The sequence below is a fragment of the Globicephala melas genome, chromosome 9 (assembly GCF_963455315.2).
Source record: "Globicephala melas chromosome 9, mGloMel1.2, whole genome shotgun sequence".
NCBI lineage: Eukaryota > Metazoa > Chordata > Mammalia > Artiodactyla > Delphinidae > Globicephala > Globicephala melas.
Window position 1 is genome coordinate 60,685,570 of NC_083322.1, and position 20,681 is coordinate 60,706,250.

At 38.8% G+C, this 20,681-nt stretch overlaps 1 protein-coding gene across 1 annotated transcript in view; it reads right to left on the reverse strand.

Moving 5' to 3' along the window:
• Positions 1–8,259, reverse strand: part of COL28A1 (collagen type XXVIII alpha 1 chain) — a 159,246-nt gene extending 150,987 nt beyond the window's left edge. The window contains 3 exon segments of the mRNA XM_060305008.1: positions 545–565; positions 6,705–7,261; positions 8,139–8,259. Of these exon segments, the coding sequence (XP_060160991.1) occupies positions 545–565; positions 6,705–7,261; positions 8,139–8,259 (699 nt within the window).
• Between the last annotated feature and the right edge of the window lie 12,422 nt (positions 8,260–20,681).

A 20,681-nucleotide genomic window follows, 5' to 3' on the forward strand; every position in this document is an offset into this window, starting at 1 on the left:
GGTCCTCAGCAAGCTCACGGTCATCTATTGTGCTGAGTACCGTCCAATCGATATTGGCCAGTTTCCTTTGTCACTTGGTCTGGTTACCACCAACAGGGAAGAGAATAAGCATAGTCAGCCACCAGGAAGCAGGGGCAACTCTAAGCCCTGTTCCTTAGCCAGGAACACTGCCTAACCCTGGCCAACACAAGGCACAGTTCCTAGAGTGGAGGACCCCCGTAAGTAGCAGGTATTGAGACACAATTAGAAAAAAGGAAGTCATGTCAAAGTCAGCAAAAACTATGGTGTCTGTTTATCATTGATTTCTAAAATCACTCTCTAAAATCGCTTAAATATTTCCTACTTTTTCTAAATTTTCCAACCTGCATTGGAGAGGGTGACATAAAATAAATCAAATGGCTGCCTCAAAATAGAGTGGCTCATTTTAAAAAGAATTAAGCATTTTTATTTCGTCACACCTTATCTTCTAATGTGAGTTATAATGCTGGTTTGCTTATGTGAGCTTTTAGAGTAATTCATAGTGATCACAGCATGTGGTGCTTACCTTCTTTTCAAATAAGATATCCTAGGAGGGAAAAAAGAATGAAACATCAACTCAATTCACGGTTCTGCTTCCAGCTTCTTATTAACCTTAATTATTCCCTATGGGATATGCAATTTCCAAAAAAAATAGCAGTTCAGCCTTTTTAACCTTGTAAAATCAATAAAGCCGCAGCCAACAGCCTAAGGAGCACTCTGAGCCGTCTACTAATAGAAGACATGAAGGGCACTAGCATTCATTAAAAGTAATTTTTTCTAGAAATTTTATCCTTTTGCATCCTATGTTTTATCTCTTGTTTATCAGCTCTGTAATCTCCATAGTTTGGCTACAAGCTTCATCAGCCAAAGTAAGAAATTTCTCAGTTTTATTTACAGACTTTGGCAGAATATGTAATTGTGTATTTTCTCTTCTCTATTTTTCTATTCCTTTACAGATATGCACTTATTTTTCAGCTTTAAACCATAAATTTTAGGGTGATAATTTCATGAAATATTAATGAGCCTTACAAGTCAATATGGTCCAGCAGCTCGTTCTCTCATAAGGAAACGTGAGACGCAGTGCTGTGACTTGCCCAAGGTCACACCCTTGAGCTGAGCTGCCTAACCAAGTTCAGTGCTATTTTCTACTTAACCACACAGAAATGAAGTAGCCAGAATGTTTTTCAAAACTACTTTAAATTCATAATTTTAGAGAAATTCCCGATGTGGTTTTTGTCCAACATGTAGGTCTCACTACCCTACTCGAGCTCAGTGTGGTATTACCTGACAAGAGCACTGAAGGTCATGTCTGAAGTCAAACACTGGACAGAACTTACGTTTACAGATAGAATTATTGCTTTCTTAAGGTAGAAGTTATGTGTCAAATTAATGCCTTATGACTGAATCTGAGGGGTAATTTACATGGTAAAATAGAAGATGGAAGCAAAAAGCACTAGAATATTTGTTGCAAGATGTTAAAAATAAAGCATGTAATGAAGAAGCAAAAGATAAGTCAGAGTTGTACCTTTATGGAGGACTCTGCATCCTTTTTTGTTTTGTTTTTACTCTACCTTTATTTCCAATCAAATGAATCATTTAGAGGAAAGAGATAGAAAAATGCTTTAAGTGATTCTAGGGATTTAATCAGAGAAAAATTTAGGCTGGGAATTTCATCACCCAGGGTTTTCATCCTGTTTCCACCATTATCTAGCCACCTGGCCTTAGGTACGTCATATATCCTTCCAGGTCATTTTCCACATCTATATAAAATGAGAAAGTTTGACAACATGGTCTTGGGAGCTGTAGAACTCTGGCCACAGACCCTGTCTACCAAATTCAGTCTCACCTATGGCTTTCTTTCCCTCCATCGTCCCCTGCCCCAGTGATTTTAAATTACTAGTCAGTGTAAACCCTGGCTGAAAGCAAATGAGATACTTGTATCTTTAAGAGCTAGTAGGTCATGTGAAGAATGGGAACTCAGAAAAACTGACGATTTTAGTGTAAAATGGCTTTACCGTCTCCAGAACATTCGGCTGTGCCTAGAAAGTTGAAATGTACATGCTTTATCTCTAGGCTGCCCAGGACAAGTCCTTGCTTCCACCTGTGATCCTGACATCCCTTCCAGACATACCCTAGAGAAATTCTTGTACTTGTATATTTCAGCATTCATTGTTTTTAATAGCGAAAAATTTGAAATAAAATATCCATCAATAGTGTAATGGATCAATAAACAAAATACTACTCAGCCGTTAAAGTCAATGCGTTGAATTTCTGTATTTTAACATAGATAACTTTCCTAAAATGTTGAGTGGAAAAGCAAGTTGCAAATGAACACATACAATGTGATCCAAATTGTGAAAATATTTAAAATATACGTCAGAAACTTGGTTTCCTCTGGGAGGGAGAGAGAGGAAAGGAATTTGAAAGGAGTTCAAAAGAGACAATAAAACAATAATTCAAGTCAAATTGTAATATTTGAAAATAACTACTAAAATAAGGAAAAATTCAAAGTTGTGTCACTTTACCACCTTTTTACAATAAGCAATATCCTTATCAATTTTAAACTGATAAATTTAACTGCTACTGTGGCTCATGTGTAATTTTACACCTTTTAAGCTTTTCATTTGAAAATTCAATTTCTGCTTTGCCATATTACCCCTTAAAAATATGCGCCACGGGCTTAAAAACCATAACAGCACAACTTACTAATTATTTTTGGAACTCATTTGATTTTGTGTTTGCTGGAATTTATATTTCTGTGGAAACAAAAATGGATTCAAAACTACGTAACAGATAAGACTGTTTGAAACAAAGAACAAAGCTCCGTTCCCTAAGGGCACTTACAGCCTATAAGCCCCAGTGATAGAAAACATGGCAAAGCAAGCTGCTTGGGAAGGAGATCCTAGACTTGGGGGGCGTTGAGGGGGAGGAACAGGACGGTTTCTTGGAATAGTTGGATTTTCTGGATAATTTTGAATAAAGAAATGCAAAGGACCAACTCATTGATGGAATGCTGTTCTATATGTCAAAGTTTATAAGGAAAAAAGGCATAAAGACTAGTGTGGGCAATCAGACAAAGGAAGCAGTGAGAAGGGACATTTAAAAAGAGTGGACAGAAGGGCCCACGTGGACAGAGCTGGAGAATTGGGAAGTAGTGAGGCCTTTCACTTAAGCAGAGAGGCAGGCTGTGTGGAGGACAGCTGGGAGAATATGGTCAAAGCCAGAGGGAAGGGCATGTTCAAGTAAGGTCTAGGTGGATACTATAGTTTAAATCAGGGGTCCCCAACCCCCAGGTGAGGAACTGGGCCACACAGCAGGTGGTAAGGGGCGGACAAGTGAGTAAAGCTTCATCTCTATTTACAGCCGCTTCCCATCGCTCACATTACCACCTGAGCTCTTCCTCCTGTCAGCATTATGGTGAGTTGTTTAATTATTTCATTATATATTACAATGTAATAATAATAGAAATAAAGTTCACAATAAATGTAATGCGCTTGAATCATCCTGCAACCTTCCCCTGTCCTCCGCCCCAGTCCTTGGAAAAATTGTCTTTACGAAACTGGTCCCTGGTGCCAAAAATGTTGTGGACCACTGGTTTAAATGAAAAAATATAGAGAAAGGACCTCACCAGAGCAAAAGAAGGGTCATTTTACTAATGGAGTCAGAGTTTTATGATGGCAGATATGTGAAGAAAGAAGGCTAGAATGGAATTGCCAGTTTTGCGAGTGACCGTGAGATCAAGGCTATGAGAAGGGAATGGAGAAAATGTGAGGAAGGTGTCAAAGTTATTAGCATGACAGCAAATGGGATGAGAATAAAGAACTTAGTAGGCAAGGATTACAAACTCTATGATAAAAAAAATATATTTGCAGCTTACTACGGTAGCAGAATAGCCATTCAAGTTGATCCCTTTGTATGTGAAGGAGAGGATACACTAAATGGATGTTTTGCTTAATTATCTTCAGAGAATGAGACCAATTTGCCACAACCTTTATTCCCATAAAGACTTCAAAATTTTTAATATCAAAGGTGATAAAGAAGTTTTAAAATCTCTATGTACTCTCTCTTGCTCTTTTGAAGGACCAAGTAATATATCCAGGAGATTGGTTTGAATCTGTTTCTTAGGTTTCAATACTGTTATGTAAATCATAATAAAATAGGAGCACAAGTATTTTCTTCACCTTGGAATCATCAGGTCTCTCTTGGGTAATTCAGAACTAAAATGCTTTCATGGGATTCCTATGTGATACTTCCTGCAAGAGGTGTCAAGGAATGTGTGATGGTTCCTTGATTTGTCTTGGCTCCTGCAAAATCTTTTCACTGTGGACACTCCTTTGTCCACAGTGAAATTCAACTAAAGTCTACTCTGCAGTAAACGGAATAAACTGCTGATACAAAAAACAACCCAGATGCATTTCAAAATCATTATGCTGGCAGTAAGAAGCCTGACACAAAAAGAGTGCACGTGCTGTGAGCTTGTTTACGTAAAAATCTAGAAAATACACTAATCTAGGATGACAAGTCAGATCAGTAGCATTTAAGGGACAAGGGAAACACTACTGCAAAGAGGCATAAGGAACCTTTTAGGGATGATAGAAGTGTTCTCTTTCCTACTTGTGCTGGTTGTTTCATGGGTGTATACATCTATCAAAACTCAGGGAAACATGCACTCAAAGTAGACACAGATGTGTACTTAAATTATACTGGATTAACTTATTTTAAAAAATCAACTGCGTAATAATTACAAAATAAAAAGTTTAAAAAATTGAACTACAGATGTAATAGAAACAGATTAGATGAGGACTTTTTCCAATGGTCGGATCAAAAGTCAAGTTCTGCTTCCTAGACCATGGCAATTTGAAACATTGAAGCTTGGTATATCTTTCTTTGAAAAGCCTAGTAAGTTCTCTTCACAGAGCTTCCATCTGAACAAATAAGCTGAAATCACAAGATGCTATGGAAGAGCAGAGTCATTAGGATGCTTGGTCATTTTTTGGTTTCCCCAGAAACAAGTAGTCTTGCTTCAGGTTTACTGCCAACAGCCTGTGTTCTCAGTTGGGCAGGAGCTCTTGGCAAGGGTGTGTCTGGAGGGCGTATGAACCTCCTGAACCGACACATCTGGCCAAACAAGGAGCTGCCTGTCCTGTGTCCTCTCCAGGCAGCAACAAGTGACTCATCACAACCCCAGGGTTCTCTCCTGAACATGCTTGAAACTTCTCTTTTATTCAGGGGTGAGGACTCCTTAAACTATGGCGCAGGCAGGGCTACGCAGTTAGCCAGGCACCCAGCACATTCCCCTTTCCTGCAGAAGAGATGCTCACGTAAGCGTTCACCCCAAGTACCTGGGAGCTGAGCCTATCACCTGCGGTCTAGGCAGAACTCTCCCCATCTACCCCTAATGCCCAAGTTAAAAAAGGCTAGAAACAATAGTAACTTTGGAGAAGGGATGTTCCTTAACTCTTTCAAGGCAATTTTAATTGAGAAAACCATAAAAAATAGTTACTACTCTCCTTCTCAATATAACTTTACAGGGTTAAGCATGCAGACTCCAGGGTTTTTAGCTGGCCTCAAATTTTCAACTATAAAATGAAGATAATAATAGTACCTACATCATAAGATTGTTGTAAACATTGAATAAAATAAAATATGTAAAGTACTCAGAGCAATGCATAATACACAGAGAGCACTCAGGACATGATCACTATTATTTAGGTAAGAAAAACCCAGCATCTCATGCTGAAAACAGCTGAGAGTAACAAAATCAAAGTAATGTTGGGAAAAGAATTGAGGGAAGGGACAAAAGGAGAAAAACAGACTCTGAAACGGGGCCTGCGGTTTTTTCAACTGATAGAAAAGAGCCCATATGGAGTGCTCAGGACCTAAAGGACACATTGTCCTTGCCCTCCTCTCAAGAAACTTTTTTTAAATCAATATTCTTAAGAAAATCAATTTTGACACTTAAATCAACCACCTTACCTCCAGGAGTTTCCTCCTTGAGAAATGCTGTGAAGAGGGCTTTTGTTCTGATTGCTTTGCCTTCTGTTTTCCCTAGCAGCAAGGAAAGGCTCTCACAACCAATAAAGAAAAGCAGTGACACAGCTAATCAGATCAGTCTAGTGGGACTCATTGATTTGATGGGAGAAACTGTGGGGCGACAGCAGGTTATAGCTGATTTAAAACTGGGTGACCTTGTTAACACCTAAAAAACAAGGAGATTTTTTTTTTAATGGAAGTCTGTGAACTTCACTTGAGCATAATATGGCAATAGGTGAGACAAACAGTCAAAAAATATTCCTGCACATCTGTAATGGGAAAAGAAGAACTTAGTACAAATATAGCGGACCACAAGTTGACTACAAATCGAATATAAGTCAGCAGTGTTCAGTGAGCCCAGGATGTACAAACAGGAGTCTGAGGTGGATGAATGGAAATTAATTCTTCCAAAATCCTCAGCGGTAGCTGACAATAAAGTTCCAGAGAATGAGTCCGGGACTTCCCCAGATTACGTGGTATAAACTATCAAGAAAGTAGAGAGACACATGGGAGAGATTCTTCTTTTCCATTTCCAAGGTGGATTTTTTTCCCTTTCATCTTTTTGGCCCACTATCTATCCTTACAGAATTTGTAAACAAATTATCAATATTATGGTGAAAAATATATACAAAACCAACCCATTAGGTACCTACCAGGTGATCCTGAATTTTATCCACAAAGGTTGAATCATTCAACAGTAGAATGGGTTCACTGGGTGGATCCCCAGATACCAAATGAAGTTTGGTTTCATTGACTAGAGTAGAGAGTCCAATGGTGATAAATAATATTCCTGAAGTTCTGGCATCTTCAGAAATACTTTGAACATCTGGATTCTTTGGATGGTCGATGCCATCAGTCATCAGCAAAGCCACTTTCACACCATCTTTGCACCCTTCTCTCTTAAGTAGCCTCGTGACATTGGCGATGGCATAATAAGAGAAAGTACCTTGCCCAATGAAATTCATAGACTTGACCCTCTGTTTAAAAGTCTGTAGATCCTTCCAAGAAGAAAAAGGTGGATCAATTTGGACAGAGCTGCTAAACTGAAGGGCTGCCAGTTTGATGTTATATTTCAAGGAGCCAGCCGGGGTCAATTGAAAAATCTTGGCACTCAAGCTATCTACAAAATCTTTCTGTTTGTCAAAGAGAAAAATTTTAGAAATTTCAGAGCTGTCCACGATGAAGACAAGATCTATGAAGCAAGTGAGGTCTAAAATAGGACGAACAGGTTAGGCAAAATCCTTGCCCTTACTCATGAAACAACTCTGTATAAGGAAAGGCCTGAGGTGATGTGGTCGTGAATTGCTTGCTTCTGAGAGGAGAAGGAAGTGAAAAAGAGAGGCACTACTGAGACAGGGCTTACACTGTAAAGAACTAAATCTCTTTCTAAGTCTACAAATTCTTTTCCTCTTGTAAAATTGTGCAAATCAAAAGCAAACAAAATACCATATATTCCGAGCATCTTCCCAAAGTAAAACTTGCTTAAAGTGAGAGGGAAAGAAAGTACATTATAGTTTCAAAATTCAACAAACACTAGGCAAAATTGTCTAGAAGTAAATAATACTCTGCCTAATTCTCAAACTGTATCTCATATTGGTGAGGCCCCATCTTGTTTTGGTGCAGTTTTTTTTTTTTTTTTAACTTTTTTGAAATCAAGGGAGAAAATGACTACACTTCATATTGTAGCAGTGGTAAGGGACAAAGAAACCTAACAGGGAGAACTTAAGTTTGAATCCTAGCTCTGTGACTTACTAATTAATTTGCCTGCGGCCTTGAGTGTGCCACTTCACCTCTCTGGGCCTCAGTTTCTTTATCTATGGGAGTGGCAATCTCTGTCATGCCCATTCTAACAAGGCTACTGTGAAGCTCAAATGAGATAATAAATGTACAAGTGCTCTAGAAATTCTGATGTTTTTATAAGTATGCTCTATAAGTTTGTAAGGTGCATTATTATCATATCAAAATAGAATATCACATATATACCTAAACATGTGGTTTGCTATTTGCATCAAATGCTATTTGGAAAAATTCATATTAGGGTTTTAAGAGGCTAAAGCTAATAAAGACAGAACAAAACACTTTTTTACCCTGGAGACTTTTCTTTGCAAGTAAATTGGACTTTGATCCTTTCTTTCTTTGTCCATATATTGCTTGACTCATAAAAACTGGCAAAAGCAGGAGATACAAGACAAAATGTCTGTTCCACATTATGGTAGATGGTGAAAAATCATCTGCCGTGTATCACCTTTAGTAGAAAAATCAGTTATAAATACTTTAATAAAATATAGAGTTTGCCATTTTTAATTTCAAGCCAGTGATATTGAAAACTGGCATGTGGCAAGAGAAAAGGGTTTTCATTCATATTTATAAAAAATTATCCACATTGAGATTTTTAAAGTTTCTAATCCAAATAGATCACAGCAACACAACCAAACATCTATTAATGAATATTTTTATATATTCAAAGAATTACACCCACGTAGTCTGAATTTCCCATTATATTATGGGAAGCACGAGGTACACAGCCATTTAAAAACATTTCAGTCCCGCTCTATATGATGACTGTGGTTCGATCACAGGGCCTGTTTGACTTTTCCACCTTCTCCAAGGTAGTATCAGATTGCTGCAAGGGTATTTCATTCGTTTTCATTGTAACTAATTCCTGACCATGCCAATATTTTTACAGGGTTGTAGAGAACCACCACCATTTCTGTCTTAATATTACATGCACAATTGCAATGAGTTCAGCGGTCAAGTCAAAAATTGAATTGCCCTTCTGTTTCCATAGAACCCCATTTTCTACGTTTACTTTGTTAACTTCAACTCCACCAGAGTTCCAAGCTGTAGTACAGCTGCATACCCAGTCAATCAAAAGAGTATGAAAACAGTGAAGTAAGTCAGAAAGAGAAAAATAAATACTGTACGCTAACACATATATATGGAATCTAAAAAACAACAAAAAACGGTCATGAAGAACCTAGGGGCAAGACGGGAATAAAGACACAGACCTACTAGACAATGGATTTGAGGACATGGGGAGCAGGAAGGGTAAGCTGGGACAAAGTGAGAGAGTGGCATGGACATATATACACTACCAAACGTAAAATAGATAGCTAGTGGGAAGCAGCCGCATAGCACAGGGAGATCAGCTTGGTGCTTTGTGACCACCTAGAGGGGTGGGATAGGGAGGGTGGGAGGGAGATGCAAGAGGGAGGAGATACAGGGATGTATGTATATGTATGGCTAATTCACTTTGTTATAAAGCAGAAACTAACACACCATTGTAAAGCAATTATACTCCAATAAAGATGTTTAAAAAAATTTAAAAAATAAAACCAGGCCAAAAAATAAAAATAGATTATGAGAGCAAAACTAACAAATTTTCTGTGTTAGCTGGAAGAACTACTGCGCAGAAAGAGAACTTGAAATCAGGAAGCAATCCCCTCTGAACATCCCTGTGAAACTATTTTTCTGGGTAGATTAACAATTTAAAATCTAATCCTGTATTTAAATCTTCAGCAAACTTTAGCACTCAGTATGCCCAGCTATGTACCAAATGCCTTTTAAACCCACAGGCTTCCCTGGCAAGAGAAGACTCCTGTGTGGCTAGCTCAGTATACCCTAGAATGGAAACAAGAAAGCTTATTTTGAACCAATGTTCTGCATGGTTTGAAATGCTTGCCTGTTTAAAGTATATTGACTTCAGAAGTTCTGGAAAAGGAATAACAGTTTCCTTCTTTGGCACCTTTCCTTCATGGAATGGTAGCTGGGAAATTGTGAGCATGATTTTTCCAGACTTTGAATAGGGGGTGGAAATATATGCAAAGGCAATGAGGAATGAGATGGGTGACTGACTTCTTTCATACATGCCAGATGGAGAAGCCCCAATGAGAAGCAAAACTGTTGGGTTGGGGATGGACCAGTAGATGGCTCCATGCCATTGTCTGCTCCTCGAATAGCATCAACTAGCAGGAATTTTATTAAGCTGACTTTGTATCACTATGGCCAAGCATCTCTGTTGGCAAGTGCCTCAAGTGTAATTGACCAAATGTCAACTGCTCTTCAGACCAGGTATGCTAAGATGTGGAGATAGCTGGGTATCAAAAAAAGAAGAAGAAGAAGAAGTGTGTTGAGGAAGTAGAACACAATGAGGATATGTCTCTCCAAGTAATCCCTTGCTAACCAAGGAGAAGAATACAGAGGGCTGTATAACTTTAACACTGAAGATTAGTATAAGGATAAGGCTATGTAGCAAAACACAGCTGCTATTGTATTTTCAGAGGGGAAAAAGGTGTAATATTATGTCCGTAGTATTACATATGCCATCTCTCTTTTTTTGACCCCGTACGTAAGGAAGTTCTCAGAAGTTCTGGAAATAAGAGGCTGAAAATTTAATTTCATTGAGAACAAGAGAGGTTTTACAAGCTTGAAGCTTTCTCTAAAATTTTCCTTAAATATTTATATTTTCTCTTTCTGTGTTGTTTATTCTTTACTAAGAGCAGATTTTATTTTTATTTTTATTTTTTTGCGATACGCGGGCCTCTCACTGTTGTGGCCTCTCCCGTTGCGGAGCACAGGCTCCGGACGCGCAAGCTCAGCGGCCATGGCTCACGGGCCCAGCCGCTCCGCGGCATGTGGGATCTTCCCGGACCAGGGCACGAACCCGTGTCCCCTGCATCAGCAGGCGGACTCTCAACCACTGCACCACCAGGGAAGCCCAGAGCAGATTTTTTATGACGAAAAATCAGGATGCTATCTGGAAATCTTTACAATTTTCCTTTCTAAGAAATATCTGAAAGTAAACAGGTCTTGCTCTATCATAGGTTTGACTGTCCAACTTTTAAAAAAATTATTCCCTTCAGTGAATAAAGAAGTTTTAACATTTTCATGAAGAATCCACCCAAAAATAAACGATTAAATCTATTTCAGCGGTCCCCAACCTTTTTGGCACCAGGGACAGGTTTCGCGGAAGACGAATTTTCCATGGGGCGGTGGGGGGGGAGGATGGTTCAGCCTATAATGTGAGAGATGGGGAGCGATGGGGGGCGGCAGATGAAGCTTCGCTCGCTTGACCGCCGCTCACCTCCTGCTGTGTGGCCCAGGGGTTGGGGACCCCTGATCTATTTATTAAGCCTTGACCAAACTCTGCTTTTAATGGGGAAAATATTTTCTATTTTTCATTTAGTTGATTTTATTTTCAGGTATTAGAAAGTGTTGTATTGTATCTTGGTGAATTCTTCCATTTCCTACTAGATGGTATTTACACTTTTCTTTTATTGGGGACAAATAATAGCATCAAATCTCAGAACTGGAAGGAAACTTAGAGACCACTTTTATTTGATTCTTCCACTTCACAGGTGATAAAATAGAGGGCAGGTGTTGAGACCCACCCGAAGATCATCCTGTGAGATAGTGAGGGAACAAAGTTTAGATCTTTGTACATCAGTGGTCATCTTTCATTATCCCTAAATATCCCAGGAGGTTTCTAGGCCTTGGTACCATCCAGGCTTGTGCCAGAGCAGGAGAAAAAAGAGCCTGTTATATGGCCAACAATATATGTTTGAAAAATAGGAATTTTCCCTTAGTAGTAAATGGCTCAAGACAAATTATCATGGGCTAAATTCCAGGACATAATGAGTCTCATCTCTCACTGTGTAAATCTTAATGCCTGGGCCATCAAAGGCAATGAACACCATTTATGAGACCCCCGAGTTGAAGAACTTTCTCCTTTAGGTTTGGGCAGGTTTGCCAGAGTAGCCTGGGATTGTTGTTACACTGATTTGAGTAAACTGTGGTTGCTGTGCATGTTATTGATACCTGATCAAAATACAGCTAGTAATATGGTTAGATATCATCATTTGGATGAATAAAAAGTTGCAGAAACTCAACATCCATTTGAGTTTTCTGGTCAGTCCATTTGGGATTTAATAAGAATATTCAACAAGGAAAGTTTTTTAAATAAATCAATCAAATTTCTGGAACTAAAGTGTTTTAAGAACATTAAGTAACTTATTATCCCACATTATGTCAACGCTTTACAACTCTGGTTCACACAACATTGTCCCCAGTTGAGGTAACAGAGTCATCATTTTTTGAGTTACATCTAAATTCCATAGTTCCTCCTATACAATTGTTTGTTTCTTCCTCTGTTCTTTTAAATTCTGTACTAAGGGTAAATTTTTCATGGACAAAGTTTACAGTAAATAGGACTTGAGATGAATTCATATTTTACTATTTTGGATGTGAAAAACATTTTAATGATATACAACTCACACAAATATAAGGTACCTAATATCATTATTCATTGTTTATATCCAGAGCCATAGATTCAGAAATACACATGTATAATTTTATTTATGTAAGTAATTTTTCTTACTTATATTTATATGTATAATATTCCATTACACTAATTAACCAAATTCAGAAATGCCAAATATCAACAGAAATTAGTGAGGACTGACCATGGGTCTTGAGGGACTACTGTTTGAAAAAAAGATATTTGGGCACCACCTTGTGGGGCTTTGTAGAAAGACACCATGAGAGAGTTTGTCTACTATCATTAACAGATTAAAATTCTTAATTCCCTATGATGCTGAATAGGTAGAACGAAAGTTGCTGTCTACAAATTCTCTGGGTAGGGAAATAAGAAGATGAATCAAAGGGGTGAAAAAATTACTTTGATATATGAATCAAGAAACTAACATCTGATGAAATCTGAAACGTATTCATTTAAGAAATGTTAACCTTGTTCCTACTATGTGTGAGGCATACTGTGTCTTATTTGTTTTTGGGTAGAAAACAAATGACACAGTCACCTCGGCCTAGTGGAAGAGATAGGTAAGAAAAAGGCAATGACAAGTTTTACCAAAAATATTCTTAAGTAGTCAGATATCCCACTCTAGCTAGTAAGATCATGCTGAAGTGTTTGGGAGCAAGTGTACTGGTGTCTGCAACTTTGAAATGCATTGTATAAACAGAAGATGCATAGAGGGATGGGTAGATGGATGAATATTATGATATAGCAAATATGTCAAATATTATAGATCAAATGTTAATTGTGGAGTCTAGATGGTGGGTAGTGGGTTTGCTATATAATTCTGTCAACTTTTGTATATGTTTGAAAATTTTTATAACAAAATATTAGACAAAAAAAGGCAACAGCAATACAGCACGATAATATCTATGAAAGAGACCTGCAAAGGTGGCACCCAGCCCAGACTGTGACACAGAGGTTAGAAGTGCAGGGAGCAGAGGATAAGTAGACATTTTCTTTTCTGCTGTGTTAAAGGGTTTAGACTATCTTGAAATCAATGAGGAACCAGTGAACAATGTTAAGCAGAGGAATGACATGATTACATTTTCATTTTAGGAAAATCACTCTGGTGACCGTGTGAAGAATTAATCTTGCAGGGAAGCAAGCCTGGAGACTGAGAAACCTATTAGGAAACTTAGTAAACTAAGAGACAGGGCTCTTAAGCATCAACAGTAGGAATGGAAAGAAGTGAACAATTCCAAGAAATGTTTAGAAAGTAGAATCGAAGAGCTTAGTACCCAACTGACCCAGCAGAGGGAAGGAAATGAAGGAAAAGGACAGTACCCAGTAGTTTGTTGGAAAGTATTTAACAATCGACCCTGAAAATAAAAAAGTGTGCGTGTGTATATATATATATATATGTACATAAGTTTATTCTAAATATTACCGATATGAAGGGTATGTACTTACAAATACTGTAATAACCAAATACACAATATCATCTACTGGAAATTCCATATAGCAAATTGAAGCTCATAGGATGCTTCCATTGATTTTTGCCAAATTCTTGTATCCTTGGCCAACTTATGGTTGCAACTGATCAATGACTGTAGTTCCAACTTTAACAAGTACGCCCCTGCTTTCATATTTCTATGATACTTCTAGTGTATAACCTTTGGTATCTCTTTTCTCCCCTTATTTAGTCCTCTCCACAGGAGGAGGGTTTAGATTTACCCTAAATGATGGGGGTAATAGTCTAACATCCACTGGTCCATGCTTCCTGAGTGCATAGAATTAATGTGTTCAAAGTCCTATGCATGTGTGACCTCATCTTCTACATAACTTACTATTAGAGATCTAAGGATGGGAAGTAGTGAGTAACGTCCCTTGCAGCTGGAAGGTTCTGTTTGGTGAGAAAGTCCAAAGTCTAGACATGAATGCTAGTACCAGGAAACTTAGTTGGGGTTGCAGGTCCAAGCTGCATTCAGCTTTACTAATAGTAATGCTGACGCTCTGATCTCCATGTCTCTATTGTATGTATTTCTCAATTATCAATAACTCCAAGTCCAGAGGAAGAATGTTGTGAGTAATAATCACCCTTAACTCCCATCCCCCTGTGTATATATGTGGACATAGTTAAAAGGGAGTAGATTTTATTTCATTGTTTATATACTCTCCACTCCCCAACCTCTAAAATAAACACAAAGGAAAAAATTCAGGTTAAAAGGAATAATTTTCAGAAACTAAAATTTTAAAGAGATGCTAGGGACACCAATGTTAATTTCAACTACAAGAAAAATGAATAGAGTCAATGCACTTATTAGAATGAATAAGCTTATCCACTTCTATTTATCATAAATGGATGTTGCATTTTGCCAAATGCTTTTTCTGCATCTATTGAGATCAGTATGAATTTTGTCCTTCATTTTGTTAATGTGGTGTATCACATTGATTTGTGGATGTTGAACCATCCTTGCATCCCTGGAACAAATCCTACTTGTTCATGGTGTGCGATCCTTTTAGTGTATTGTTGAATTCTACTTTGCTAATATTTTGTTGAGGATTTTTGCATCTGTGTTCATAAAGGATATTGGCCTGTGACTTTATTTTCTTTTGGTGTTATTGTCTGGTTTGGGTAATGCTGGCCTCATAAAATGAGTTTGGAAGTGTCCTTCCTCTTATATTTTTTAGATTCTATTCTATTTAATAGTCAGGGTAGGGCTTACTTGCATCTAATAATGTCAAGGCAACTGCTGATACATCAGCAGACTTTATAGGCTATTAAGTGGGAGTTTTACTTCCCAGACATATATAGTAAAACTACAAGAAAGAAAAAATGTTAGGCAATAACACATGCATTTAATAAACAATTTGCAGGCTTTAATATAAGAAATTATTTCTATATAAACAGGAGATGGTTTAGATCTTCAATCAGAGATGTAGAATTTACATGTATTGGGAGACAAAGTTCCTGATGATAGAATAAGATAGCAGGATAGGATAAGAAAAAAAGCTTAGAGTTTCTCACAGAATTCAGTGCCTTCCCATTTTAAGCAGTCTCTTCCAGTTAACTTCAGTCTTTGGCGCTATTCAATTTCACCCAATACACTTATTTCTGGCATACTTATGAGACAGCAAATATGACAGATATGTATTTTCTTGGCTGACATGTTAAAAAAAAACAAATAAAATTTGGAATTTTAACTTTTAAACCATTAAATAAACAATTACACAGATGCTTTTCCCTCCAGCTTAATAAAAACGAAGTTGCTTTTGGAGAGATTATTTTTAAACTCAATGTGTAAACGTCCATCATCACAATATAACAGTTTTAACAGTCTGAGCATTTGCTTAGTTAATACACCATGCGTGAATACTTCTTGGGATATACAGTATCATTTCCTTTAAGGTACCATACATGTAACATATAGCATCATACCTCATATTAGAAAAGTGTCCCTTCCTCAAGAGTCTTGCTGCCTGACAACTGTAGAATAACCATGATGCTAATGGCCTTCCTGGAGGTGCTAATGCACAAACTACAGAACCATAGGCCTCAGCCCTGTGTAATATCACAGTGTTTATGCAATTAATATTTTAGTGTACAGTTGCAAAAACTTTTGTGTATTTATCATATTTTACAATTTGTACTAATTTATTAAAGACTTGAAATTTTAGTTGCGTAAAATGGTTCACTCATTCTGATTACAGTTGAATGTAACGAATTTATTAAAAGAGCAGGACTCCATAGGATCCATCACAAAACAACTTTATTTTTCCCCCAACTGTCCTTTCATACCTTTTTTTTTTTTTTTACGGTACGCAGGCCTCTCACTGTTGTGGCCTCTCCTGTTGCGGAGCACAGGCTCCGGACGCGCAGGCTCAGCGGCCATGGCTCACGGGCCCAGCCGCTCCGCGGCATGTGGGATCTTCCCGGACCAGGGCACGAGCCCGTGTCCCCTGCATCGGCAGGTGGACTCTCAACCACTGCGCCACCAGGGGAGCCCCTCATACCTATTTTTGAGGGCAGGATTTCCCTTTCCCATTGGATGAAATTATAGGCAGGTGTCATGAGTCTCTGAATCAGTCTTTGATACAAAAATCACTTCTTTCACATTGAGTCATAAGACTGATGCGGGCTTCCCTGGTGGCGCAGTGGTTGAGAGTCCGCCTGCCGATGCAGGGGACACGGGCTCGTGCCCCGGTCCGGGAGGATCCCACATGCCGCGGAGCAGCTGGGCCCGTGAGCCATGGCCGCTGAGCCTGCGCGTCCAGAGCCTGTGCTCCGCAACGGGAGAGGCCACAACAGCGAGAGGACCGCGTAGAGCAAAAAAAAAAAAAAAAAAAAACCAAAAACCAAAGAAACAAAAAAACTGATGTTTCAATAATTAAAAAGTCTATTTCCATGTAGCAGCTAAAACTCTGAGCTTAAAGCTTCTCCTCTCCCCAGCTGGGGCTCGCTTCAGGCTGGAAGCCTGCAGTGGGAAAGGGGAAATGGTCATTTCCATTTCCCCACTTTGTGCCTCTCTGTCTTCCCCAAACTCATGAAGAGCAGTTTCTGACTCTTCAGAAAGCCTGGAAAGATCTACTTAACTGATTACTACTTTGCTTTGGTTTTGGAAGATATTCACGTGATCCCTTTCTCCACTCTCCAGCTCTCCTGCTTTCGTCAGGGATTCTGCTTCACTGAGGATCCCTTGTCAAGGTCTCTTAAACTGGCAAGGTCTCCTCTCTGGCAGCTGTCAAACACAGGCCTCCTTCACACCAGACATGAAACGCCTCCAAAGTCTATCAGCTGAAGTCGCTTCCCTCCCACCAGAAAGCCCTCTAACTGACTGCTCTAGGCTGCCTCTCTCCCCTTGTGACCCACATCTAGTCTGCAGGGCACGCTCCTGCATCATTTATCCTGACAAACACTAGGAATGAAGGTTGTTCCCATAGACGCACCTCTCACCTCTCGACCTTCAGAGTAACTAGCTGGCCTTCTGAGTTTCCAGGCATGGCTCAGACAGCAGTGTGCCACGTTTCCTGCCTGCATCCCTGTTCCCAGTTGCACCGATCAAGCTCTCCATTGAGAACAGCACTTTTAGACCTCTCCTAGGGGATTAGGAGTGAGACTCCCTGGAAATGAATTTCTCCAAAAAAATCTCCCCCAGACTCTTCATTCCCAACCCCTTTATATCCCTCAGTGTGTTTAGGTTTTCAGGTTACAAAATTTTTCCAGTACTGCATAGGTGTTAGCACTATGCTAGCACTGCATAGGTGATATCACTTTGGAATGTGAGAATATTCATCACCTATTATTTTCCTCCAGTCTAGTGATGACAAATCCTATTTTTAACATCCTGTTACATAAACAAATATGCTGTATGAGCATAGCTAAATCCTGAAAGTGAAGCAGAAAAATGAAAACAGTTTTGCATGGTAGAAATATCTGAATTTTAAGACATTTCCTTCAATATTGTTTTCGCAATAATATTTTTAAATTTTGAGTTGGAATGGAAGCATTCATGTGTTTCTTTAATTTTTCATCATGCATTCATTGTTTTGATTCAACAAATAATATGGGGAACAATGATAATTGTAATGTGTATCCCACTCTCAAGGAATTCACAGTAGAACCATATGAGTATATTGTAATATAATCTGCAATAACATTATTATAATATAATATGTAATTATGTGTGTGTATGTGTAAATAGGCTAAGGGTGTGAGACAGGCACAGTGACAAGTGCCAAGGAGTTCAGAAAGGTAGACATGACCTCCAGTTGTGGGAGACTTTGAGAAACTGAGGGACGTATCTTGAGAAATGGATAGAATTTAATTTTTCTAAGCCATGGAGAAGGATATTCCAGGGAAAAACGGAATAAAGGCATGTTTAGGGAAGTTGCTTTGTAAAAGTAATTGGGAATAATTCAGTAGGGCTGGAGCTAGTATGGGTTAAAAGATCAAGTTGGAAAGATATGTTGGGCCAGAATGAGAACGATCTCATGTCTATAACTTCTTTTAATATGCCAGAAGCTTTTGTGTATGTTACATAGAGAGGAATATTCACCATTTATTAACTTATTAATTTTAAAACAATATATATACCTCACTTACACAGATAATTCATGAAATATACTAATTTAATAGATTACATTTCTCCAAACTCGTAAACATCGTTGCAAACTGAGTCCCCCTTTTTAAATGTTTTTCAAGAGAAGACAAAATATACTCAACATTGCAATGACTATAAAACTGACTGATACAAAATTTACAAAAGGGCTAAAACTTAGGAAGTAAATTTGTTTCCTCATCATTTCTATCCTGATTCTGATTCTCTTTATGCTTCTGAATTCTTACGTCTTCCATTTCTTCCTGGGGTTACAATTATACTCAGCTGAGAAAGCCAGGCTTAGTTTTGCAAATAAGCGGCTGATAGTCCAAGATTTTGAACATGAGAATTAAGTCCATTACCCATTTGAAGATTTTATAGTCACACATTGCACATTACATCAGAAACAGTCCAAATTATTGGCTGAGGCCAATCAGATATGCTTTGAGTTTTTGGTGACCTGGTCTTTCCCTCAAAATGACACTGGTTCTGGGCTTCCCTGGTGGCGCAGTGGTTGAGAGTCCGCCTGCCGATGCAGGGGACACGGGATCGTGCCCCGGTCCGGGATGATCCCACATGCCGCGGAGCGGCTGGGCCCATGAGCCATGGCCGCTGAGCCTGCGCATCCGGAGCCTGTGCTCCGCAGCGGGAGAGGCCACAACAGTGAGAGGCCCACGTACCGCAAAAAAAAAAAAAAAAAAAGACACCGGTTCTGAACTCATTATCTTCACAGTTACATATATGTCTAACTTGCAGTGTTGGTTCGGGAAGTCTTTTTCTCGTTTTACTACTTATACAACTGCTTTGGGCTTCATTGGGTTCAGGTAATTCTAAAATTAATTTGATCCATTGAAAATACAAATTTTCTTTCTCATCAACCACAAAGAATTAACAGTATTGACATCTTAACTCCAGGCTGAGGAGTTTGGATCTTGGTCTGTAGGAAACATGAGCCAATGAAGGGCTCTAAATAAGAGAGTCGCTTGAGATGTGCTTCAGGAAGATCAAAGGTTTAGCATAAAAGGGTAGGAACAGGGGAACCAGAGACAAGTTTGGAGACTATTGTCTGAGTGAGCAGTAATTAAGACCTAAATAAACTAGGGCAATGGCTGTGGGAGCAGAGAAATTAGCAGAATTTAGACACCTTATCTGTTTCAAAAGCCCAAATGTGATTTACTCAAATCCCACCCAATGAGTGGAAGAGACCAGGGAGAGAGATGGCTGTGGTTTCACTGGGATTTGATTGTGATGTTGATGGTTGCTACTTTAGTGCTTCAGTGCTCATTGGAAGGGATAAGCCCAGTTTCTTAGTCAGTTCGGGCTGTTGTAACAAATTGGCATAGACTGGGTCCCTTATAAACAACAGAAGATTATTTCTCACAGTTTGAATGCTGAAAGTCTGAGATGAGGTCAGCACGGTGGGGTTCTGGTGAGGGCCCTCCTCTGGGTTTCAGTGCCGACTTCTCATCGTGTCCTTACATGGCAGAAAAGGGTTGAGGGGGCTCTCTGGGATCGCTTTTATAAGGGCAGTACTCCCACTCTTGAGGGCTTCACCCTCATGACCTAATTACCTCACAGGGGCCCCACCTTCTAAAATCATCACATGGAGGGTTAGAATTTCAATATATCAATTTGAGGGGGGGAGTACAAACATTTAATTCATAATGCCAAGATATCCACTAGTGAAACAGACACCCTGTGAAGAGGCAATCAATGAGCAAAGCAAGAAATGTTCCCATCACCCATGGTGCAGTTATCATCCTAAAACTACCCCAGTTGATAGACCCTTTGCATTGCTGCTTGAACCTTATTATCTCTGACTTAACTCTGTGGGTACAGGATTATGAAGTTGAAGTGTCTGTCTATCATTATGGAATTGAGCATCCTAATCCCTCCAACAATACTCTTTAAAATAATATTCACTGGGTTTTCTCTCATTAAAAAAGTTTTACATTTTTTATCTCAGGAAACAGAAAAGTATAATAAAGAAAATATTGATCACCTTTAAACCTACCCCACAGAGACATCTACTGTTAAAATGTTGGCACAATTCCCTCTAGTCTTTAAAAAATAAGGTTAGGATCATTATGTATATTCCATCTGGTACTACTTTATTCCTGTAACAATAAACGGTGAGTGTTTCCTCGATCTTGAAATATTTTTTTTTCCCCTGAAACAGAGGTTAGTAAACTAATCCAAACTGCCACCTGTTTCTGTAAATAAATTTTCCTGGAACACAGCCATGCCCCTTTGTTTATGAACTGTCCGTGGCTGCTTTT